At 38.8% G+C, this 26,056-nt stretch overlaps 2 protein-coding genes and 1 long non-coding RNA gene across 3 annotated transcripts in view; 2 read left to right on the top strand and 1 right to left on the bottom strand.

Moving 5' to 3' along the window:
- The window catches only part of LOC119740664 (neuroblastoma-amplified sequence-like), a gene marked incomplete at its 5' end in the record, with an annotated part of 34,078 nt that extends 31,228 nt beyond the window's left edge, over window positions 1–2,850 (top strand). The window contains 5 exons of the mRNA XM_038216040.1: window positions 72–155; window positions 514–656; window positions 1,370–1,502; window positions 2,060–2,188; window positions 2,309–2,850. Of these exons, the coding sequence (XP_038071968.1) occupies window positions 72–155; window positions 514–656; window positions 1,370–1,502; window positions 2,060–2,188; window positions 2,309–2,596 (777 nt within the window). The remainder of the gene's footprint in view (window positions 1–71; window positions 156–513; window positions 657–1,369; window positions 1,503–2,059; window positions 2,189–2,308) is intronic.
- A 2,904-nt stretch (window positions 2,851–5,754) lies between these two features.
- LOC119737661 (glutamate receptor 1-like) lies at window positions 5,755–24,094 on the top strand. The gene is made up of 10 exons (XM_038212155.1): window positions 5,755–6,042; window positions 13,223–13,408; window positions 14,050–14,298; window positions 15,409–15,581; window positions 15,841–15,894; window positions 16,148–16,438; window positions 17,376–17,495; window positions 17,723–17,866; window positions 20,642–20,845; window positions 21,284–24,094. Exons 1-10 carry the CDS (start codon window positions 5,961–5,963, stop codon window positions 22,511–22,513), a joined length of 2,733 nt encoding a protein of 910 aa, XP_038068083.1. The 5' UTR covers window positions 5,755–5,960; the 3' UTR covers window positions 22,514–24,094.
- The window catches only part of LOC119737674, a 29,115-nt gene continuing 9,039 nt past the window's right edge, over window positions 5,981–26,056 (bottom strand). The window contains exons 4-6 of the long non-coding RNA XR_005272399.1: window positions 12,661–12,718; window positions 10,279–10,341; window positions 5,981–6,169 (exon numbers count right to left, since the gene is read on the bottom strand). This is a non-coding gene — a long non-coding RNA (uncharacterized LOC119737674). The remainder of the gene's footprint in view (window positions 6,170–10,278; window positions 10,342–12,660; window positions 12,719–26,056) is intronic.

Genomic DNA, 26,056 nt, shown 5'->3' with positions numbered 1-26,056 from the left:
ACGGTGCAGGGAGTAACAGACAGGGTTAAAGAATAAATAATATTTTGTTTCTTATTAACTATTCTGTGCAGACGTTTGAGCTTGGTGAGGAGGATGCGCTGTTGCTGCTGTTCTATCGTACGGAGGCTCTCGTCTCCTCCCTCTGGAAACAAGAGGTAGTCACAGACTTGCACTTCGTGAAAACTTAATAATTTAAATTTCCCCATTGTCAACTAATTATGTTCTGATACAATTCTAATACGACATCCCAAGTGGCAATTTTTTGGGGTTTAGAAACTTGAACAAGAAATATTTGGAAATATTTTGTCCCTTATAACAGAGATAGATCTCAGCACCCAAAAATTGATGCCTGAAACCGTTTTTCTTAAATTTTCATAATTTGTACAACTTATTGAAGATCAGGTGGCGAAAAATGCCCACAATTCAATAAAAAATATTTTTGACACAACTAAACCAGTGAACATTAAAGATGTCTTTCCCTATTTCGTTCGGGTTTTGTGTGAACTTTGTCAGGTTTTGGAGGTCGATGTAGCAACAGATGAATCTCGTCATAACCTCTTCACATCTCTACTCAAGAACAGTCACTCCATGGAGCAGCTGATCACGTTGTCACGGTTACTACAGCAATGGCCGCCACTCCAGATAACCAAATCAAGGTACCGGCCGTCATTAAACTCAATATTAAAATACAGGGCAAGTCAAAAACAGCGGAACCCAAACCCCAAAAATGTATTTCATATTTAGACAAATATGTAGCACCAAAAATAATAATGACTGGAAAGCCAATTTCAAAAGCAATTTATTGTGTATTCTGACTGTTTGGAACAACAAAGAAAATGACACAGAATACTTGTTTCAACAACTATAAACAACTGTAGTACACAATACCTTTATTTAACAACCCTGGTTATGTAAACGATATGATTTATAAAATGCACTTTTTTTTAAAAGACGGGCCTTTAAAAGGACTTTTTTGAATATTTTAACTTTTAAACTGAGGTTTTATCGCTGGTGATATTTGAAGACAATTGTGAAGACGATTCTTGAAATCACATTTTACGACGAAAGAGGTTTTAGGGTCATTGTGTTTAAATGTTGGTATTCTTTGAACGGATTGAGCAATTTTAGTAATTTTTTCATCTAAAAGTAGCAATTTGAAATTGGTTTTTCAGCCATTATTATGTTTGGTGCTACATATTTTTTTAAATATGAAATATAATTTTGGGGGTTTAGGTTCCGCTTTTTTTGACTCACCCTGTATTCCAAAATTCTACATGTTATCAAAAAATTTATCAATTATCAATACAAGTAATAAGCGTCTACTTTCATCAGACTTTTCATTAAATTTTGTACTGTCTTGTTCCCGTAGCAATGATCCTTCCCATAATCCTTGGGTGGAGTTATTGGTTGCTTGGATACAGCATCCCGACAGCTCGCATCACAATGATGCGCTGCAGGGCCTGTTCGAATACTTTGGGGAGATCAGCACTATTACATCAGAGGTGAGAGTTTGTTGATATTGTCTTATTGGTTCAAGGTTCGAATCCTGAGCCATGCAAATCCAACGTTCCTGTTGGGATGAGCATTTCTGCATACGCTTGGATAGACTTTGACACTTAAGGCCTAGCTTTGACACTTAAGGCCAAGTAAAAAAAAGAAACATGTTTAGCGTCCTGCTTTTTGAAAAAAAGGAAGGAGGAATGGCCTTTTTTTTTACCCCATCTAAAATGGCCGCCTGACCGGGCTGTTTTTCAAGATGGCCGGCAGCTTTTTTTAAAAACGGCCGCCACTTGAACTGAGGAATGACATACCAGCTTTATATGGGCTAGATGCAACAGACAAAGAGACCAGAATGATGCCACTGTTTAAAATTTATCATTCTTTGGTGTTTAAAAAAAAAAGAAAAAAAAGAGGCGGCCTCCAATAAGGAAGTGGGCGGGGACGCTAAACATGTTTTTTTTTTATTTGGCCTAACCAGTTAATGCCGGAGGACACGCAAATATACTGAAAGACAACATTAATAGGTTTAAATTACAGATTTATTCCTCTTTTATTCTAGTGTGTTGAAGTCTTGTACCAAGAGTTAGTCGGCAAGGGATCCATGCTGACAGCCATGAAGCTCATCCTGATCACGAAGGATACCCGACTTTATCCAGTCCTGCTAGACTACATGCATCTTGAGAAGCAGGTAGGAAGGGGCGGGGCTAGTGGAAATTAGGGGGGATTTGGAGGCGTGTTGATTAGCCATAGGGGCATTTCATGGAATGTATATGCATTGAAAACTAATGGCAATTTATCTTTTTGGCAGGTATCTCCAAGTTGCTATGACAACAAGCTATTCCATCTTCTCATCAGTAACGAACTAACAGCAAAAATTGTAACCACGCCTTACTATGCGCCCCTGGTCGACTACTTGTTGACCTCTGCAGATGCTGACCAGCTAAGGTCAAAGGTCAAGGTCTTGGTGGGTCAGCTGAGGTCAGCAGGTCACGAGGCAGCCGCAGGCACCTTGCTGTTACAATGCCAGGGGGTGCACCCGATGCTTGGAACATTAGACACCGCGTTTTCAGCGTTGAGACACTGGCTAGGAAAATGAAACAACCGTAAATTTGGAAAACAGAAATCTTCTTTCAACACCAAACTTTTATTGCAAATATGATTATTTTGGCCTTTCTGACATATTTTCCATGGTGGGAAATCTTTCATTTGATGTAATCTGTCACAGTGTTTTGTTTAGGATTAACTTTTTAGGCCTTACTAAATTGTGATAAATACTTTGATTAAAGGGAATGTACATCATTGGCTTTTGCTGTAATTTTCAGAAATGAACTATTTGAGAGGTTAGTATAATAGATCAAATGTTGTTACACTGACATGTGTGAAGTTTGGTGTTCGAAAAGGTTGGAAAAACCAAGAAAAACAAAAATGTTCAAGTAGTCTGGTTCCTGACTCCACAAAAGATAAAATTGATCAATTTATAGATGATGGAAAATTGTAAGGCAAGGGAACCCGTCTAGCTGGCCTGCACCCGTTCATGAACATGTAACCAATAGCAAACAAAATTTGGACTGAAAAAAAATGGTAAATTTGGAGCAGTAGTTGAAAAATAGTTAGGTTTTTCCAACGCTGGTCGGCCGACCACCGTTGGAAATGTTTACAAAAATACAATTTTCTTGAAAATGACTTCACACCATAATAATGGTCAGTTTTGAAGAGCGCCCCCATTTGGAAGATGTGTACCAGCCCCCCCCCCTTTTTCACACATCCCCTGACATCAAAAGCTGGATACACCACTGTATATGAAACTGTTATAAACCAACCAGTGTCTCAATTTAAAGTAATGGATGTTTCGCAAGACAATTTAAGATGAAACATTTCTATCAGTAGTACATTCTCTTGTGAATCAGAATCTTAGAAATTTCCTTTAAAGAAGATGTGATCTTTCAAAAATAATGATTTTTTTTCTTCTGAAGTTTACTGTCAGCTTAGGAGCTCAGACTTCATTAAATAAATTGTACATTTCAATTAATTATGAAACTTTGATTTCAGTTTTGAAAGAACAATCATCTTGCCTGCTACCTTTGACAATTGACAAATGACAATTATTTTGACTGCAACATTTGGGAAAGTATTTCCTTATATGTTGGGAAAGTCAAGGACATTAAAATGTGCGTACATTACGTTGAAATTATTATAATTTTAAGTACAGGTGTAATTCGTATTCCATCAAATGTTTCCTCTTTTAGCCAATCCCTTTCCAGACAAAAAAGCTTATTTCGCATTCGAAAAATAAAAAAGCATTCAGAATTCTTGCAGCTTGTGGTTTATTATTCAGATGTATAGGTTTGAACTTTGTAGATTGTATTTCGTCAAAATCTTAAGGGTGCACCCAAGTAAGTAGGCTTAAGCCGTGTCCGCACTGGACTTTTTTTTGGGAAGGTTTTACCGAGACGATGGTAAAATGAAAAATGGTCAAATGTGACCACTGTCCGCACTTGGACTTTCGACGCGGGAAATTTTACCCCGACCGCGTGGGAGAAGTAACCGAGCTGTCACAGTGTCAGTATAATGACTCACCGTACGCAGAAAACAAATTGCCGATCACATTTTCAGCCACCGATACGCTCAGTAATATTACACATTTTACTATTATGCATAACATAATCGTTTACGCGATATTATTTCATCTTGACACGCTAAATCTTGACGAAAGGGCCTATAATTCTGACGCATTTGTGATGCACGTCGTCGAAGCCATGCCGCTGTACGATATTCCGTGCGGCAGCAGTGCCATCAGTATTCGTTGGTTCCCATCGCATGCTTACAGAATCGAAGCTATGATGTGGGCAGGAACCAGTGACTACGGCCTACGTACGGTACCGGACCATGATGTTCCGTGCATGACTACAGTAGCGTATCAGGACGAATTTGGATCGTAGAAAATAACATACATCGGTGGAGAAAGAGAATTTCCGCAAATTAATTCTCAGAATGTGATCTCTCTTCTCTGTGTATGTATTTGTCCGTTGAAATATATATTTTAACGAGATTTTACCGCTCGGACTTGATAATACACCGCAGCGTGTTTCTACAAAATGTTCGGCCACTGCACGTGCAGGTTCGTGCGGTCTCTGTATGCATAACAGGGCGCTCGGGCCGGATGTACGCTTTCCTGAGCCGCTTTTACCGACTCGCACTGTCCGCACTGGACTAATCGTCTCGGGAAAAGCGACTCGGTCAGTTTTCCTGGGCGCGTGGGAAGTTTTCCTGGGCAGCAGTTGGCCAGTAAAAGTAACCGCTGGACTCAGGAAAAGTAACTGAGAGGAAAACGTCCTAGGCTGTCCGCACTGGACTTAAAATGGGAAAAGTACCCATAGTCTCGGTTAGTTTGACCAAAAAAAGTCCAGTGCGGACAGGGCTTAACAATCCGTCCGCCGAGCGTGAATACAAGTTATAGTCCGCTGTGGATATTAACGTGGCGCTATTTAGAGATCCTTTTCAAAACGGCTACTTTTCCAGATTGGGAAATATCATTCGTTTTAGGGGTGGTCTTCTTTGGGCGAGAATTTCTCCACTGAACGCGGCCAACCCACCAAAAATTGAAAAGAAAATGAAAGATGACATGTTGATCATCATTGTTTTTTTTGTTTGTGCGGCCTGAACACCTGTGAGAGTTTTGAGTATGTTTGAATTATGGGGATTTAACACTGCTGTCTTTCGGGATTTTTTTTTTTTACACTGTAATGCACGGTTACTGTAAATCGTGAATGGCGCCCTCTATGATCTTAAGTTTTATGCCACGGCTTGATATAGCCATGGGGGGAATCAATGTTGTTCGGCGACAACTTTAAAAGCATTTACATGAACAAGAGGTTCACTTTACGTTTTTACAACAGTTTTACAGAACTAGAAATTTAGGGAAAAACGCACAATTCAACCACTAACGATGATTTCTTAATAGTCGAAATATTTTAGTCAGCATATTCACTTGAATTAACGTTTTAAAATCGCTAGTCTGACAAAATATGTCAAGAAAAACAGTCAGTGATCTCTGGCGAGAAAAGTGTTCCCATTATGTACCAGTGTTAGTTGTTAATTAAAACAATACCGGAGCCCCTCCGGCAGTGATTAGGCGCACCCCCGTCCACAAATGGCGTCTTCAAGAAATGGGCGTGGTCTCTTGTGAGTGACGGCATGACAAATCGCTTCAAAGAAGAATACACGACGTAACCCTGCATATCTAATGAGGAATGCGTGTGTGTGTGGTTTGTGAATAGCCGAAAACCACAACGCTTAGCGGTATTGTGTTTCCAGTAGAAAAAAAAACTGGTCAAGAATTTTGCCCTTCTTGAGGTTCAAGCAAGAGCCCTGAATTTCCTCAAGTTTTCGCCAGCACGATTTCAATCTTTAGGTGAATGTAAAGAGTCTTCTTGCAGTGTGGTTCAAAGAGCAACTTCACCATGCGAACATGGAGGGTATCTCTGCTTCTGCAGATGATGACAGTTATGCTTGTTACAGTCTCCGCTTTCGAGTTCTCTTTCGGTGAGTAGAAAACGAAAAAATCCTCTCTCTGAAAATTTCACTGGCTGAATATCCCGTTGAGTGATGGATGGCGTTCAAGTTGCTGTTTTCGCATCGTCTTGATGATTGAAGCGCCGACTTGGAGTATCTAGAGAAATAAAAAGCGGAAATAAATTAGTGTGTTTGGCATGGAATGTGGGAAGAATGTAAATATTTCAGGAGAATCAAAATTAATTTGATAGAGAGGATGATGTTCCTGTTAAGGCCAGGTGGGCACGCTCGATCCAAGATGGCTGCGCCTATAGTCGTCATCCATCGATGTCCACTTAATTTCAGTGGCATTATATATCTTGGTCATTACACTAGAACACAAAACGACAGTCATCTTTATCGTCTTCTATACATTTCTTCCAAAAATCGGAATAAATATCACGATATTATGATGGAATTACAAATATCTATCATGTCTATGTCGTTCATGTCGTTCATTTCGCAGTTAATTTGTACTAATTTAAATTTGAATGTGTAGTAAGACATGTAAGAAATCATACTATGATCTTCTTAAAATAATGGTAAAGATATCTCAGTAGATATTATATCCTTATTTTAATAACTACTGTGTAACATTGAAACTTTGCATTCTTTTTAATAAAAGGTAGAATTATTTTTAAAAGGTTAAACTCGATTGCTTTTTTTCCCCGAAACATAAATTGAACATTTCGAAAAAAAATGTTGCAACCTGACGTCACTTGCGCGATTGTGTACAATTTACTACAAAGTCTATGGAGAGTCAAGAAGTATTTCCCAACAAAATTGGAAATGTTTCTCAGTCCAAGATTCATGTCTTATCATCATTTTGGCAATGAATGACCTTCATTGAGATGATATATGATGATATATGAAGAAAACAGTGGCGTCAGGTTGCACCATTTTTCCCCAATATTTCTTGTAGCAAGACAATCAGGAAAGAATGTACATGTAGTATCCTGACGCCACTCCTGTGGTTGTGTACAAAGTCTATGGAGAGTTGAGTGCATTTTCAAAGTATTTTCTAACAAACTTGGAAATGTTTCTCAGTCCCAACTTCATGTCTTTTCAACATTTTTGCAATGACTGACCTTCTTTGAGATAATATTTGATGAAAAAAGTGGCGTCAGGATGCAAGATTCTTTCCGAGTAGGAAGCCATGACTTGCTTTACAGAAAAAAAATAATCATATTTATAAAATATGAAATGGCTGCTTTTAATTCATTTGACACATTTTTAACCGTAAAATTAAAAAAAATAAAGAAATTAGCAAAATTTGTCCGATGTTATTCTCCTAATTTACCATGATTCGTTTTTCCTTTTTTATCCTTTGAAGAATAAAGAGTAACAAAATAAAGGAAAGATTATTTATTCCTTGGGTTCCCCTTATCCCTTAAAGGTGCAATTCTTGTTGGAAATAATAATGAAACTTTAAGAGTTAAACCAACTGAACTGACATTGAATGCCATTTTTGAATGATCGGATGGTCATTTACTGTCGGCCATTTTGTTGGCTCTTGCATGTACATCGCTATAATCCAAAGCTGGAAGTGCAGCTGTTTTATTCCGTGTGGTTTTCACGGTGCGAGCCTTTGTTGTCGAATTACCATAAATAAATTCCTGCAAAGAATTTTCGTTTTTATGTTTGCTCGTTGGCGTGCGATGGCTCACCGTGAAAAATCGTGGTTCCCACCACATATTCCCACGTATAGAATAAGGTAGTTTTTGCTTGAATAAATCATTTGAACTTCGGCATGAAAAGGCTTTGAAAAATGTATAGAAATTCGATTCACGAAAGGAAATGCCCCACGGGAGGGTTTCGGAAAACAACTCAATACAAACCTGCATTTTTCTGTTCCAAACAAAACACAAACGACAGTTTTATTTTAGGAAAGAATGTAGTCTCCAGACGCCATTTCTTTGGTTGTGTTTAAATTCTATGGAGAGTGGAGTGCATTTTCAAAGTATTTCCCAACAAAATTGGAACTGTTTCTGAGTCCCAGAGTCATGTTTTTTTCTTACATTTTGCAATGACTGACCTTCATTGAGATGATATACATACATGTACTATGATGAAAAAAGTGGCGTCAGAATGCAATATTCTTCCGGCTTTAGTGGATATTTACAGCACAAAACTACAGAAAACAACTAAAATCTCTCACGTTCATTGTATATTCATAATATTATTTTAAATGTGTATTATTTTAGTTCTTTTCCCCCCATTTTGTTTTTCATTTAATGGTTTAGAATGGTTCTAAAACTGTAAAACACATTTTCATGAATATTAGTTCCGATTGTAGTTTTATTGACAAGTTTCTTATCGTGATGTGGGGTTTTGAACCGAATATAAAAACCATCAGCAACACCCTGTTGCTTTTTTGCAAGGAAAATGTTGTGACCAACTTCATTATCGACACAAAGAGAGCCATTAAAAATGACAAGTGAAGCAGCCCCTCAGTGAGGGGCAAACGAAACACCCCCGTCATTGAAATGCACAGGTCTACCTTTTATAACAAGGCCGTTTCATTGTGTTCGGGGTTTAGTCACCGTGAAAGAATTACTTTTCAAATCCTGAATATAATGGCCAAGAAAAACGGCTGATGTTTGGTATTTATTCAATGGGGTTGCGCTTGTTTGGCACGTAGACCATAAACTTTCACAATTAAATTTATTAGTTCCTGGTATGAGAAACTGTTGTATAGAATAACTAGAATACCGTTATGCTTTGTAATTTACAACAAGAAGAAGAACTATAGTTTGGCTTCGTGTTTTATGATTTACGTCATAGCTATTACTTTGCTAGTAAGAATTCCCCATGGAAATATGTCGTGCGTAGTTTATGTTTCTGGTTGTACAACATTTGCTTTTGCTGTAATTTTCAGAAATGGATGGATTGGGGGGGGGTAGTATTTCATAGCAAATTTTGTAACACTGACTTGTTTGAATTTTTGTTTGTATACTATCTATGCTGGAAAAACCAAGAAAAACAATTGTGTTCTTGTGGTCTGTTCCCTGACCCCACTTAGATTGAATTGGAGCAATTTATAGACGTCGGGAATTGTAAGGTCAGGGAACCAATCTAGAAGGCTTGTACCTGTTCATAGATGTGTAATCGCTTGCAAAAACAAATTCAGACTAACTAAATATGGTAAATTGGGGCAGTATTTGAAAAAGTCAGGGTTTTTGTTTTGGAAATTGATACAAAAATACCACTTTTCTTGAAACTTCCAGCACACCAGGTGCCGTGATTTTAGACTGTCATTCACTAAACAGTCCAGTAAGGTATTTCATGATAATTTGGTAATTTTGTTTTTTGATGTTTGCAAATATTGTATATTCCCTATCGTGTAAGGCTTTTGGTTACGGATGGATGAAACAAATGTAGCTTATTTAGCAGAATCAAACTATTCGGAAAGTTAAACATGGTTCTCGCGTTGAACATGTTATTTTGTTTTATTAAAAATAATTGTGTTAGTTGTACTGTATAAAATCATATAATCTCCAAGCAAGTTTAAGACAACTACCGTGCATGTTTTCGAATGTAAGGGAAGCTTCAAAAAAGGTTTGCATGCACCAAAAATCCTATTCGTCTCTGGAATTCTGAAACATCTGAAACCCAGATTACATTTTGGGTGGGGTGCCTTCCCTAAAAAGTACAGGTCGGCGTGTTTTTGAGTGTAGCTTTCAGCGCCAGGGGTTTGGCATTTCACTATAATTGGTACCCCGCATGGAATTGGGGAGTAGATTACCAGCGGGTCAGCTGTTGCCATAGCAACGCTATGGGGAGGACACACTTGTTTTTGTATTTGCAAGAGGGAGCAACATGGCGGCGGGTGGGCCAGTAATATATGCGGTCAAACTGTCGTTTGTGGTTACGGACCTCGGGCTTCGATTCTCATGAAGTTGTGTTTACAAACTTTCTGTGTATATTTCTGAGAACTGTGATGTTTTGCAAGTAGGAAAATGACATCTCATTTGCCCTGTGCTTCCTTGAAAGAATCTTGCATTTCTTGTTTTTGTCATTTTCATGAAATAAGCATTTTGTCAAGCCAAGCGATTACTTTTTCATTGGAGTAACTGTCGATTCGTTGAGAAATCTCACTTTGTTCATCCGCGAGTTAAAATCCTTCAAGAAACTTTTTATCATCAATAAGTCTAAAGACCTTTTTCCCCCGTTTAATTCGATTGCCTGTATAAGGATAAAGATACGAGTTTAATGAGTAATCGGTACCTTGGCTTTATATAGAGCAACTTGTCACGTGCCTCTCTCACTGAACTGACTGTGTCATCTTTTCTGAAACAAAAATTGAAATACATTGAGCAAATTCTTTCGAACTCAGACGAACAATATCCTGTTGAATTGTCCAATCAAATGTCTGCTGTTTGATGTGGTAATTGGTAACCAATGCGAGTGTGTTAAAGGGAATGTACATGTACATCATTGGGTTTTGCTGTAATTTTCAGCATGAACATGTAACCAATAGCAAACAAAATTTGGTCTGAAAAAATGGTCAATTTGGCGCAGTAGTTAAAAAATACATGTAGTTAGATTTTTCCAACGGTGGTCGGCCGACCACCGTTGGAAGTGTATACAAAAATACCACTTTTCCTGAAAATGACTTCACTCCAGGTGCCATAATTTTACAGGATGTTTTACACTGTCATTTACTAACATCCTAGTAAGGTATTTCGTAAAAACTGGGTAGTTATATTTTTCGATGTTTGCAAATGTTGTATATTCCCTTTAAGTGGGAATCGGCTACTGTGTTGCAAAGTCAATTTCCAGATAACCAACCAACAGTCTGGATTTGAACGAAAGCTTCAGAAATTAACCCCAATAAAGTTTTGCAAATGAAACATGAAATCTTTTTGGCTTCTCCAAAATTTGGCTTGTCCCTGAAATTTCTCAAATATTCGTTGGGAATAGTATGTCATTTGTACAATTGCAATACAATTTTGGATTAAATGTTATCCGGGAAGAAATACAGAAGTGGACATTCTTGACAATCAACTAAATAAAACCCACTAAAAGATGAAACTTTTGGACTGCAAGTTATGTTGCGTTTCCAAGGGACTCATCCATATTTTACGAGGATTTCATTCCTTCTAGGACAATTGCACTCACAAGTTGTCAACACCAAGTTGGAGGAAGCATGGAGCAAGGAAATGGAGGAAGGAATACACAGTCTTTCCTCCATGTCAACACCAACAATTCCAAACCCAAACGGTTATAATCGTTATCTGAAAATGTGCAAGAAGTTGAGGGTATCTTTCAATCGAACACCAAAGGGACCTTCGCTTTGTATTCATGACTTTAGTGTACATGTACATGCGTTTCATTTTGATCTCCAAAATTCCATATTGAAGGCTTATATGCCCATCGTCCATTTTACACAATTAAGACTGCATCATGCACAAAACATGTACAATGTACATGTACATGTAGCTTGCTACTGTTAGTCACTGCTCAGGGTGTGGTCAGTCAGTGGTTTTACATAGCAGTGGTATGTGATTTGCATATTTTGAATGGCTACCTGTGCCTGGTACGCGCACACACGAGGCAAAACCGCACAATTCGGTTCAGTAAGCACGCACAAAAGATGAACGCCTGCTGATGTATCGGTACAGTGTATTGTTCACGTATACATCTGCATAGCGCATGACAAAGGACTTTTGAACACAAGGCCTAAAGGGCGCCTTTTTTCCCAACCCATCCAGACATAATAATTTTTCAACCGTCACCACCAGAAGGCGGGAATGTTCTTTTCCAAGTAAATTAATTTTGTGCAATTTTTTGGGATTTAGTACTGGGAACTCGTATACTACATGTTTAAATCCACGACATATTTAGATTGATGGATGTTTGTGACATGTTTATGCACGTACGAAAGCCCATTAGTACCATCAGTATAAATTGTAACAGTAAACACAAATGACTTCATCGGGTTGCAGTTAAATGACAGGCTAAGTGCATGTCACACTATCATCTCTCTACGAAAAATGAACATTAAAATGTATATTTGACTTTTTTATATAAGTTATTATTAATGGCAGTATCAGGCTTTCATACCGTGCTCAATCCTAAACATGTCTCAGACTAAACATGTGAAAAAAAAGGGTAAAAGAAAAGTTTTGAACAGCTAAGCACCGTTTATGTACGGCCTTTCGGAGAAAAAAATATTCTCATTCCATAGTAGGAAACTTTTAGGGAACTCACTTATTTGTTTTTTTTTTCAATAGCCATGTTCCACATCTTGTGAATTGAAAAATAACGAAATCCTGGCACTAAGAATCACAATTGAAGGTTGGGACAGTATTTCTGTCTTAAAAACATTTCTGCTATGCCCAAAAATGCGAAGAATGAACTGTCTGATCTTAGACACTTCAGCCGTCAAGCACTGCCTTGCGCCGAAGAGGGCGCTCTTATTCACATACAATCATAGGACTCTTGAAGCTCGTTTTACGTCACTGTCAATCGAAATGTATACATTCAGCCCTTTTGACGTCATGAAGTAGATGTTATTCCAAAGCGGACCCATTTTTTTAAGCATATGATCGTCAGTGGAGGATATTAATTTTTATCTCAATTAGATTGTTCAAAACAAACTGGTACCTCATTTTAACTGTACGTGCAGTCCTCAACTGGAAGGCCCGAAGAACACTGCTTCCATCTGTACAAATTAAAAAACAACATTGCAACAAATGAGTCTAAATCCCTGCACAGAAACACACCAAAGTCAAGAAATATGTCGTTTTAATTCAAAGTCCTTGACTATTTTGGCCAGGTGGTTTTCCTTTTCCATGATAACACTGTGTTTCACATAAATCGAAGATGCGACTTTTAGAGACAGTGTTTATGCGTCGATGAAGGGCAAAACCTAAAATTGAATTTCCATCACCCGACGCAGATTCCATCTTATGAATAGACTTCAAGAGTAATTTATCAATTTAATCAAGAATCCCCTCGAAATTGTCCATTTTTCAAACGCTTTCAATCTGGTATTAAATTGAGTTTTTCCCACCAAATCGTATGGTCCGTACTCCCAGCCTGAGTGCATGTAGATGTACGACAGAGTCAAAATTTACTCTTAGAAAATAAGAAAATGTAGTAGTTTGTACAGTTATTTATACTTGTCCGGATTTTATTTCTCGTTTTTTAATCTTCATTTTCACAGAGGCCTTCTACGGGAACACATCCGACATTGACGATGAGTACAAGCGGATTATAGATGATGCAAAAGAAGACGTCAACAAGGAGTATCCCCAAGACTCGCTCCGTGTCACCCACTTCCAGCCTCGTCGGGCAGCGAATTCTGCTGAGAAACTATTCAGCACCAACTCATTCCAAGCTCTCAAATTGGGTAAGAAATTTTCCAGTGCGCTTCTGGCAGGTAGCTCTTTAACTGCAATGCCATGCAATGTAATTTTTTAATGCAATCCTTGAAAATTTACCTTTTTGTCCCATTTAACCTTATTTTTCAATTTTCGTTTTGCCATTTAGTGTACTTTTTGTTTTTTGTGCTAATACTATTGTCCATATTCATGAGCAGAAGTGTGATGTCATTTCAGGCAGAAACATCCATGTTACAGCTATTTCAGCACCAACAGTTGCCAGTATTTTTGATAATTTGGTTGTAGATTTTCTTTTATTGGCGATTCGTTGTTGTGTCAGTATATGCCAGTAAGCCAGTGAGCAAATGTGACGCACAAATATTTTCAATGAGCAATTGTTTTGGTTCACAATGTGAACAGAAAACCCCTTAACTTAAAAGTATCTTCATGAACTTACATCACGGCAACAGCGCTGAGCGCTCCCAGTTGTCCAGAAAAGCATGGGCAATTTTAAATGTTTAAAGAAGTGCAATTTTCATTAAAATTAAACCAAAAAGGATGTCAAATATTTTTCATACATTTCAGGGGAGTAGAAGAAAGTTGAACAAAATATTTTCCTCCGAAAACTTCGCTTCATGGACCCTAATTGCTCTCGTATTCATTTTGGCAGACGTGTGTCCCGGCATCTTCTCGGCCGGAGCCCAGGGACTAATCGTCCCCAACGATGTCTGCTACGAGTGCCGGTCAGTCGGTGCCATGGTTGGCAACGCGGTCAATCCAACCATCGCTCTAGACCAAGCCGAGGGATCCAAGGCAATCAAGATGCTGCCTACCACATCAGAAATGGTGGATCTCTTCGTACATCTCATTAATTATACCAAGTGGTATGATTTCATCGTCTTGTATGATCAATACTCCGGTAAGTGGTCGGATTTTTTCTCGTTTTACTTGTGAAAATCATAATTTTCCAACTTTCTCTCGGAGGGTAACACACTGAGTACATGACATGTATACGCCACACGGTGTTTATACGGCGGTAAAGGGCAAAACCTAATATTGATTCACATCACCCCGACGCAAATTCATCTTAGAAATACATGAATATCATCTTCATTTTCCTCCAAGATCTTCAATTAAAATTTACTTTCATTGTCAGGTATTTTGACTGCTGACACGTGAATCAATTTTCCTTTTCAATTGCATTTACATATCTCTTCAATTAAAATAAAGAAAGAAATGCACAACGAGCAATCAAACAAAAAGGAACAACTTAAGGAGAATGTTGAAAAACTACATGTACATGTACTTGTATGTTGTCAAATTGTGTAGGCCTAACCCTTTTTATAATTTATAAATTCGGCTTAGATCAGTACACCGACATAAGTACATAAGAGGCAGTGGCCTTTCTGTTTTACCTTAGTTGACCACACATTTCAGATTTTATGGGGGAAATATGAAGGAACCTTAAAGGGGATGTTCTTAATTGGCTTTTGCTGTAATTTTCAGAAATGAACTATTTGAGGGGTTAGTACAATAGATCAATTATTGTTACACTGACATGTTTGAAGTTTTGTGTTCGAAAATGCTGGAAAAACCAAGAAAACAATACTGTTCAAGTAGTCTGGTTCCCCGACTCCACTAAAGATGAAATGGATCAATTTATAGATGCCGGAAAATTGTAAGGTAAGGGAACCAGTCTAGCTGGCCTGCACCCGTTCATGAACATGTAATCAATAGCAAACAGAATTTGGACTGAAAAAAGGTAAATTTGGAGCAGTAGTTGAAAAATAGTTAGGTTTTTCCAACGGTGGTCGGCCGACCAGGTTGGAAATTTATACAAAAATACCTTTTTTTGTTGAAAATGGCTTCACACCAGGTGTCATAATTTTACAGGATGCTTTAGACTGTCATTTACCAACATCTTAGTACGGTATTTTGTAAAAATTTGGTAGTTTTGTTTTTCGATGTTTGCAAATGTTGTATATTCCCTTTAAAAGTAAACATTCTGATGCCTGATTGATTTAACCAGGTCTGGATGTTGCTGTGTCGATGATGGGGTATGCCGATATATACGGCTGGAACGTCAAGATGCAGAATGTTAATGACCACGATATGCTGACAAAGACACTGAAGGCATCCAGGGTCAGGAATCTCCTCCTGTACTGCGAGTACCAAGAAAACGCCATGGACGTCGTGCGCTTGGTAAGTCTCCATTGTGTGTGTGCACACTCAAGAGAGGGCGCTGTCAATTTGCTTTCGATCGAAATCTCGTCAGTAAATTGTATTGATTTTTTTTTCAATAACTTTTTGTACTTAATGTGAATAATGTCGATTCTGACACCTTGCATTGGTACTTCACGTCAATTACGAAATTATTTAGATATATTATAGATTATTGCGAATCAAAACAGTAGTTCTTGTATGCTGTTACATTTAACAAGCTTACTCCCCTTACTTTTAGGCTATTGAAGAAGGCATGATGGAAGATTCGTATCACTGGATGCTGGGCAACCTGGTAAGAAGAAATATGTTATTTGAAGCAACTTTCCGCAGAGGAAAAGTCTCAATTAATAAAATGGCAGGAACATTTCGTCCGAAGGCAACATTGTGACTTACCGACGCCTATTTGTTAAAATGTATGGCTAATGGTCCGGTTATCAACATCATTAAATGTGGAGCCCATGAAACTTTGTTGAGTACTTCATCAAGAGGGTTTGAAAACGGCCTGCTCATTCCACCGTTTATGAATTTAAACTTCTGATCCGTAGAATATGCCTCTGACGTGGGACCACGTCTCAGCGATCCGGAGGAGCGGGGCCTACATCACCCGCCTCCAAGTGGAGACCAAGAACAACGTGGCTTCGGACTTTCAAACCCAGAAGCCGGAGCCACTGGACGAGTGGCCCTACCGGCTACGGCTAGCCTATGACGCTGTGCTTCTGTTCTCAAACGCCCTCCAGCGGTACAAGCAGAGAACTGGTCGGTTTCCTACAGAGCGAGTCTTCTGTCAGACGACTGAGGAATACACATACAGTCCCTTGGACCCCGAAATCAAAAGTGTATGTTATATTGAATTCCCTCGAAATTTTTAGATAGAAAGCTTTTCTCCCCTCCAAAATAAACTATTCTGCGTCAGCTCAGTGGCACACACTTTGTACCTACCAAGTTTCAGGTGTATCAAGCCTCGTGTAAAGTAACTGGCTTCAGATCTACCTTCCTCAATCCTACAAAATCCTCCACTGTGCAGGAACCCAATGCACACTCTTTGTAGCTACCAAGTTTCAGGTGCATCAATTAAGCCCCAAAGTAACTGGCTTCGGATCTACCTTCCTCAATCCTACAAAATCCTCCACTGTGCATGAACCCAAGGGCACACTCTTTGTACCTACCAAGTTTCAAGGTGTATAAAGCCTCGTGTAAAGTACCTGGCTTAAGATCTACCTTCCTCAATCCTACAAAATCATTCATTGTGCAGGAACTCAATGGCACACTCTTTGTACTTACATGTACTAGGTTTCAAGATGTATCAAGCCCGATGTAAAGTAATACGTGTAGTGGCTTTGGGTCTACCTTTCTCAATCCTACCAAATCCTACAAAATCTGGAATCTGTTGCATCTTGGAGAGATAGGGTTAACCATCTCTTACCACGAAACTGTCAACCAACTTTCTGTCTTGCTTCACTCCACTGCAAAAGCTATATCCATACCTTTCACTTTTTTTTGTAATGCTAGACTCCTTGACCTAGAGTATACATGTACATGTACATGTACTTCACTTTGTAGGTATCATTTAATTCAAAAATGTATAATTAATTTTTTTTAAAAGAAGAGTTGACACGAGTTTAAATCGTGGCTGATTTTTTTTCTCACCCACTTCACAATAAGCTTACATATCCATCAGCAAATTAACCTATTAAACCTGAACTAATTAGGCAAACCATGTTAAATAAACACTTCATTTTCGCAAGGCACGTTCTGTTTGTCTTTACATTGCAGGTCAGCTTCGAAGGCTTGAGTGGGGAGGTGGCCTTTAACGAACACGGAGACCGTGTAAATTACACCATCAGAATCTACATGGGCAAAGGAACAACCGTCTACGTGCACAATGACGTCGAGGTAACTCATGAATAATTCATATGTGGAAAATCAACCCAAAACTAATGCAAGAACTCTGTTAAGACGAACACTGTATATTTATTAATATTTCTGTATTAAGATTTTCGGAATTTGTTGGCTTTTGAAGGATTTTTATCAGCAACAAATGTGGATGTTCCCCGTTTAAACACATTTTGTCCTAACCACTTTTAAATGTTCTTATTTTTTGTTTTCAATTGAATTCGTAGGAGATCCAACCTCTTGGTACGTGGACACAGAACATCAAACATTGGGAGCTGAAGTACGGACGACAATGGCAAAGCAAAGAGCGCCTCAACATGGGTCCCTTCAGAAACGCCCAGGTCGACACCATCAAGATTGTCTCTCTGGAGGTAAGACGATAGGGCGCCCTCTAGTGGTTGACATTTTCCAGATGTCAGTTGCCTAGCAACCTATGAAACCTTTCCAATTGGTGTTTGACTCTTGCTTTAGATAGGAAAATGCATTACGGAATCCGAAACCAAAAATACTTACAATTTCGTTTTGATCGTTTTTGACTTCTCATGAATGCCATTACAAATTAAAAAATACTGTTAAAAGTCTTGTGTATTTTTGCATTTCCTCGTTTTTTTTCTAAATACCCAGCTGCATGCCTGAAGTGAAAGTAACCAACAAAGCATAACAGTATCGTTCATTGTATGATTTTGATATGTTGAGCTCTTGGATAGCATCTCAACAAGTCATCATGTCTCTCCGTTAGTACGTTAGTTAGTTAGTAACAAACGTTGACATTGTCTATTGCTCCTACATATTGTCACCGATTTCAACCAAACTTTACAACAGTATAAGTAGCCCAGCCCCAACATTTCACATGACCAAACTGGGGTCAAAGGTCATCATAGGCTCGCTGGTGTCAAAAACCTAATTTTGTTTACTCAAAACAATCACGTGACTCATGCATGAACACAAATTCGTTGGCCCACAGCTTCCGAGATATTTTCAATCGAGCTTGTTTGAATGAGAATACAAGTTTGGACGCCTTCCATTTTATTGTATTGAATTTGAAGTACATGTAATTAATGACAAACATTCATCACTTCAAATGCATTTTACCCAATGCTATTGTGAGTTATCGTTTTTAAGAACATTTGATCGAACCCAAAACCTGTTTTGTTATTGAAATGTTAATCAGGATGGTTTTATTTTATTACATCGACTTGACCGTTCCCAAGACGACCGTTCTGTATTTCCAGCTGCAATAAAGTAGGGCAGAAATGAAGGCGCCAAAATACCTTTTAGTCAGTTTGTTTGTAACACCGAGTTGTTTGTTTGAACTCACACCCTCTGGGGACACGTGTTGACAAGTGACAATGCCCGGTGTGCGAACCCGGTAAAAGACATGGCCTGACACGGTGCACTCTATACCCGCATGGGACAATGTGGCCGCGGAAAGCCCACCAATAAAAAAGCTGGCACTGTTGCTGAGAATTATGGCCCGCCATTATTGCCCCGTTAGAAAGAAAGGACAAAAAAGCCTTTTTGCAGCTGCTGGGATAAATCCAGATGTTATTATTCCACTCCCAGTAACCATTGTCCATAAAGTATTTTTTTCTGCTATGCTTAAGGATTTGACAGATTGTGAGGAATATGTCAAATGGTTTTCATATGAGTGTTGATTTGAATGATATATGGAGTAGTTTGGATAACTTGACCCACGTACCCTTCAAGAAAGTTTAAATGAACCTCAAAAACCTTCTTTATTTTAACCCTAACTTCACTCTACAAAATACGCCTAAGAAGTAACCTGTAGTATGTATTTCTTTCCGTACAAAGCATGCACAACACATGTCGTATTCTGTGGTATTTTGTACTTGACCCCCAAAGAGCCCTTAGGGTGTTAGGGTTAAGGAAAAAGGTTTTTTTCACCTAATGATAAATTCATTGTAAGTTAGAGAACATCTCAATCGGAATCAAACGAGAGACACTGGGATTTTGAGATTTTTTTTGGGGGGGGGGTTATTTTCCGGTAATGAATTCAAGCATTCCTCCAAAGTGCCCTGGGCACTGTAGCTCGAAAGCCTGAAGAAACCAGTTTGAGAGAAGACAATGAGATGACATTAGAGGTGGGAGGAAAACCCTAGAAGTATATTCTGGGGAAAACCCACAGAATCAGGTAGGGACTGCAAACCCAATCCACATGTGGCCAGGGCAGGAATCGAACCCGGGCCATCATAGCGATGAAAGGAACCACTGCGCCAACCTAAACGTCCTAAACCTGACTTAAAGGGAGTGTACATCATTGGCTTTTGCTGTAATTTTCAGAAATGAACTATTTGAGGGGTTAGTATAATAGATCAAATGTTGATACACTGACATGTGTGAAGTTTTGTTTTCGAAAATGCTGGAAAACCAAGAAAAAAAGACAAATGTTCAAGTAGTCTGGTTCTCTGACTCCACTGAAGATGAAGTGGATCAATTTATAGATGCCGGAAAATTGTAAGGTAAGGGAACCAGTCTAGCTGGCCTGCATCCGTTCAGGAACATGTAACCAATAGCAATAAAAAATACAAAATTCAAAAATACAACTTTCTTGAAAACGACTTCACACCAGGTGCCCTAATTTTACAGGATGCTTTACACTGTCATTTACCAGCATCCTAGTAAGGTATTTTGTAAAAACTTGGTAGTTTTATTTTTTGATGCTTGCAAATGTATTTTCCCTTTAAATTAAGAAACATGTACATATACAATGTACACACACTTGTCCCACACTTGTCTTGTCTGTCTCACGCTGTGTGTTGTTTGTCCCATGTCCATGTTTCGGTATCTCGGTTGTATGTTTGTCTGACCATAGGTAAGGGCACAAAAAGCGTTCTGCTTAACCTTATACCTAAATGTTGTCATTTAATTTGCTACTTTATTATTTATCACTGTGTGCATATCAAATATCATATTATTGTACTACTTATGTTTGTTTGTATACATGTTTGTACATACTGTAAAGAATGACATCATTGAAATGAATGTTACATTAAATTTAATTGAATTGAAATACAGCATTAAAATAGTGTTGAGAATAAAAAAAAAAACAATGGAAAATTAAAGGTAATAAAATTAAAATGGTGAAAATAATTGTGCTGTGTCACTCTCGCTACCGTCCATTTTAGGAGCCTCCTTATCTCCTTGACGACAGCCGAGTAGGTATCCAGGGCTTCATCAAAGAATTCCTCATTCATCTCAAGCGCGTCATGGAGGAGGAACTGGGTCAGAATTTCGAATACGAGCTGGAGTTGGTGTCTGAGGGAGACTACGGAAGATACGACATCGTGACCAATAGTTGGAGCGGCTTGATGGGGAGACTAGTCAACGGGGTATGTTGCCCAAGGCTCAACAAGCCTGAAACAGTTGCTGCTTGCAAAATTCCATCTCGAAAAAACATAGGCTTCCCTACACCGATCTGGGTTGATACTCATTGACTTTACTCAGTCGGTGACTCAGTCAGTGACTCAGTCAGTAGGCTGGCCTTTCGACTCCAGCAAAAAGAACTGCACTTCATTGACTTCTTGATTTTAAGACATCGGCTTAAAATAATCCAGAAAGCACACGGCTTCAGGACTCCTCAATGATATTTACAAGCCTACACTAAACTGTGTCGAAAGTCTTTGTCACTGTCGTACAAGACTCGACAGTTGTCATGTGGTATTCACCACAACTGTGTACAACTAAAACTGTGGCTGAATATGGTATAGCACCACATTCAATTCAAAGAGTTAATCAATGTTCAATCTATATTTTCATGTGTGTCACAGTATGCCGACATTGCCGCTGCACCCATGGCCATCACACCCCAGCGAGATAGGTACGTGGACTTCACTGTGCCCTTCATCAAGAGTGAGCTGGGCGTCCTGATCAAGCATCCCAGCTGGATCTGGGAGTACCCCTTCGCTCCTGTCTTCCCCTTTCGCTGGGATGTTTGGATGGTCAACCTCCTCGCCTTTGTCGTGGTGACGGTAGCCATGACTCTCATCGGTCGGTACAACCCCCAGGAATGGTCCCGGGCTGCGGAGAGAGGCGAGGCGTCCCAGGAACAGAGCCAGAGCTTCAACGTCTGGAACACCTTCTGGTTCAACGTGTCCACCTTGTTCCTGCAGAGTTTTGATTCGTCTCCCCGCTCTGTGACAGGCCGAGTCTTGGCAGCTTTCTGGTTCTTCTACTGCATCGTCATGGTGTTCCTCTTCCTCTTCAACCTCACTCCTTTCCTGACGTCTTCTAAGAGCATCGGTATCGTTCGGGATGTCGGCGACCTGTTGGATGAGACCACGGTGGATGTTGGCTTCATCAAGGATAGTCCGGCTTATGACTTCTTTAAGTATTCCGACATCGAGGACTTCACTCGATTCTGGGAGTACATCCATGCTGCCAACTCCATGTATGGAGACGAGACGACAATCGAGTTCCGCGTTGAGGAGGCTGTACAGAGGGTCCGCCTGTCGAATGGTCGCTACGCCCTGATCCACGACAAGGAGGTTTTGAAGAAAGAAGCTGCTCGATGGCCATGTGATCTCTACATCACCGGGGGTCACTTCGCTCTGGTGGAGTATGGTCTGGCAGTCCAATCTGGCTCACCTCTCCGGGATCAACTGACCTATGCCGTAAGACGCCTTCAAGAGAAGGGCATCATCGATGAAATCTGGAAGAACAACACCGATAATCCTCTCTGGGTGGAGCTGAACAAGGAAGGTAGCTGCCAAGAAAATGCAACCATCTGGGAAATCCAAGGTCTGTACTCTCTGACCACCGTCGACATGAAGGGGATATACTTCTTGCTCCTACTCGGCATGGGATTGGCTGTCATCATATTCCTAATCGAAGTCTTGGCTTTCCAGCTTGGATTTGGGTCTTCGTCTCCCGGACACACTGGCAGCCGGCAGGAGATGCAGAACCTGAGAGGCAGTGACAGGCGCACTGGGGGCGGGGGAGGCATGGGCGGGCCCATGGGCGGGGCAGATGTGGGCGGTAACGAGAAGATGTGGATATAGGTCATGAATACTCAACAATGTAGGCATACTCATGAATACTCAGCAAGATAATCATAAATTCACGAGTTGTAATGCATATGCATATTCAGAAACATCAGGGAATATTCACATACATGTAGACAGAAATATCCATATTTGCCAAAGACAAAATAACTTATGCAACCAACATGACCTGAAGACAAATTTGAAGAAATCTTCCTTAGACAATTTTGTAGTACTCAGTGTAAAGCTAACGTCATCAGTTGTAACTCTAACAAGAACAAAGTATTTCAAAAATATTCTGGAATAGAATGAAGAATGTTAAAAATAAATCTGCTGTTAGTATCTCCACGAAATGTGTTTGAAAAAAAAGGAGAATCAGGCTTGGCCTGACAAAGTTTGCTATTTTGATGTAAATCTTTTGTGATGCATTTGAAAAAAATTTGGCTACATTTTGCTTTTTAGTGTAAAATATTATTTTGTATATACGTTAGTTGTGATTGATCTTTTTGTGATGTATTCTGTATCTGGAAAAAAGAGTTAATTTACACTTACGTTTTTGTTTTTAGATCTAACTTTGGATTAATGAAACCTACGGCTGTACACAATTTTTAGAAATTTTTTGTATTTTAAAATCAATTTTTAGGTATGTCTAAAGCTGCGATATAACCGTATAGATGACACCTGTTACTTTCTGGAGTAAAGATATTTGCATATTCATGTCAACTCCAATTAGTGCGCATGAGTAGTTCATGTTGATTTATACTTTATGTTACAGAAATGCAATTTTAGTTACTGACTTGTCGTGGTGACCAAAAATTTAAATTCCCCATCGAGAAGGAACCATTCTGAATTTGTTTGTAATAAACAAATTCATTGCTTTCACAAAATCGTTTTAGATAAAACTAGAGTGTCATAGCTCTGTACATGTTGTAACCAAATCCATAATTTTGAAGACCGAAAACATTTTTTTTTCCAAAATAATGTTAGATTTCTCACAACACAATTTTTAGCTGTATTTGATTCGTTTACATGTATAATTTTGTTAATGTTTACTCAGTATATCATTTATGTAAGTAAAAGTACAATTTTTAGATTTCTTTTTATAACTTGTAAGCGATTTGTATTTTCAAAATTTTAAAAGGCTTTTAGGCTGTGCACAAAAAATGTATATAAGGGGTAATTTTAGTCGCACTTTGTGTACATAATACGTTGGAAATAAGCATATTATCTGTCCTAAAACATCAGTCTTGCAAAAAAAAAAAATCAAAAATGGTTGTTTTTTTTCGAACGCCCATTCGTGAGCGTCTAAACACCGCCCCCTCTGAGTTGTAGGAGACCAGTGAAGGAAACTAAGCACTTTCTGGCCCAAACCACTTAGAAATGGAAATTCTGCTATTTCTTTAAAACAAGGCTTTGTTATTGACAATCTCGGCTCCTTCATGTTGTCCAATTTTCGCACTGATGTGTTTTTTTGGTAACGAATTGAGTTTGCTTATTTAGTTGCATTTCACATGTTTTTTTTAAATCGCCTTCGTTCTTTTAAGCTTGTAAAGTGACAATTTGGTGGAAGGAAATAAACTAACTTTGAATATTTTGTAACTAGTCGCGTTTTGTTCCGTTTTGTTTCAACTGTTATTGAGTGTGTAGGCCTACACCGCGTTATGGGGAAGTTTTTTTTATTGTTAAGCAAATTAGGGCCGAGTTATTGGACTTTTCTGATGTCCTCACAGTATTTTCGTACACCCATACTGGAATTTGTATCTTTGTGGAGTCATTCTTTGTTCTCGTGTACATGTACTAAAGTTTTCGAGTTTGAAAGTGTAGTTTCAAAATGCTCCTATTTTAACCAGAATTAATTTCCTGTGCTGAAATTCCCTTACTTAAAATACATGTAAAATCCACATGCAATGTATCTTTTTCGTGATAACCTTGTGGAGACGTACTCATCTATAGAAATTGCCCCGTGCAGACATATACGATCTTTTGTTCCCTATTATGCACATGTCTCCACAGGGTACCGTGTACCAGATCAGACGAGTGTATGCCCCCCAACTACGAAACAAGTACATGTGTACTGCATGTAGAAGTATGCATATAACGTGAAGAATTTCCATACATATTACCTGTTGATATATTTTTTGCAGGACGTTGTTTCAAGTGCAAAGTTAAATCCGGCCGAAACATAGAACTGTGATTCATAGCACGAGCCGTATACATGTACATTGTACATGTATTGTTCAAGTATTTTTTTGTAAAGTTTAATTTTAAAGATGTTAAAAACAAAAGGGCTTATTGAACGAACTCGCCTATCTTGGGGTTTTATTAACTTCGACGAAACTGTTCTTTTTTGCAGGCAGCCCGTAATTTTCTTTCGGTACGAAATCGTCCGGTAGACCTACACATGTTCATTTATTAAAGTAACGTTTGAAAGAGAAGACGGGGTTGACTGTATGTACAAACTGAAGAATTCCGAATTCGGATTTTCGCGAAAACAAATTACTTTCCAAGATAATTTTGCCGTTTGGGTGGCGTTAATGCAATCCCATATTACTGTTACTGATTCTTGTCACATTTTACTTCTAAACGAACATCTATTGAACGAAATGTTTGCATCCCCAAGCTAATTTAACTCAGTTAAAAACATCCATGGGGTGAAAACTCCTTCCTTAAAAAGTTAACAAAATGTCTCACAATCTACCTTATTAGACCTATAGACAACTTGGTTTGAAGAAAGCCTACAGCACATTTTAATCCTCAAGGAAAACGATTGGGAAAATAAATGAGATCGAGGGAGTATTATTTCCACCTTCAATGAATGATTCTGAAATGCGGTTCGCAACAATGGACCGTGCAAAACAGCGAGGTCGCGGGGACAAAACTGAACCTTGCACGGGTGGTCTGGCCAATGTTCCGCGCTGCCTAGCAGTCAATTCGGGGCCACTTCTTCTTTTTATCGCCCCCTAGTTGGGGATCAATGCATGCAATGGGACTTATCTAAATTCTTTCTCACGTGAAGCAAAAAAAACAGGCTAAAATACCACCATGTCATATTTACGACATTTTGCCGGGTTTTACAAGAACGTCATACACTCAACCAAAAAAGAAAGTCCCCCTTAATACTTTTTTATCTAACTCAAAAACTACTGGGCACATCTTGCTCAAATTACGACTGATCAGTACAAAAATTCCTCAGCAATCCAGCCATACTCTTTGTTTGGCTGAAAACAGTGATAATGTGTACAAAATGTTGCAATTTATGACAAGTGGTACCGAAAAAAGTTGCACTTTTTTACACTTGCAAGGTGAGTTTGAACCGCAACATGCACGTATACAAAAGTGCAACTGTTTTCGGTATCATTTGTCCTAAATTGCATAAATTCGTACACATTATTACCGTTTTGCGCCAAATAAAGAGTATGGCTGGATTGCTAAGGAATTTCTGTACTGATTAGTTGTTATTTGAGCTAGAGGTGCTCAGTAGTTTTTAAGTTAGACAAAATAGTATTGGAAGAGGGGGACTTTCTTTTTTGGTTGAGTGTACTTCAAGTAATTCATTTTTCT

This window comes from Patiria miniata, unplaced genomic scaffold, assembly GCF_015706575.1.
Source record: "Patiria miniata isolate m_02_andy unplaced genomic scaffold, ASM1570657v1 HiC_scaffold_10, whole genome shotgun sequence".
Taxonomy (NCBI): domain Eukaryota; kingdom Metazoa; phylum Echinodermata; class Asteroidea; order Valvatida; family Asterinidae; genus Patiria; species Patiria miniata.
Note: the sequence above shows the minus strand (reverse complement) of the source record. Positions and strands in the feature narration are given on the sequence as shown.

What these genes read in the sequence shown, in the direction of transcription:
- LOC119737661 (XM_038212155.1), top strand. Translation starts at nt 5,961, where the DNA reads ATGCGAACATGGAGGGTATCTCTGCTTCTGCAGATGATGACAGTTATG. An exon ending in CCATGGACGTCGTGCGCTTG is followed by an intron (nt 15,582 to 15,840) that starts GTAAGTCTCCAT and finishes CCTTACTTTTAG; the next exon opens with GCTATTGAAGAAGGCATGAT. An exon ending in ACGTGCACAATGACGTCGAG is followed by an intron (nt 17,496 to 17,722) that starts GTAACTCATGAA and finishes TTGAATTCGTAG; the next exon opens with GAGATCCAACCTCTTGGTAC.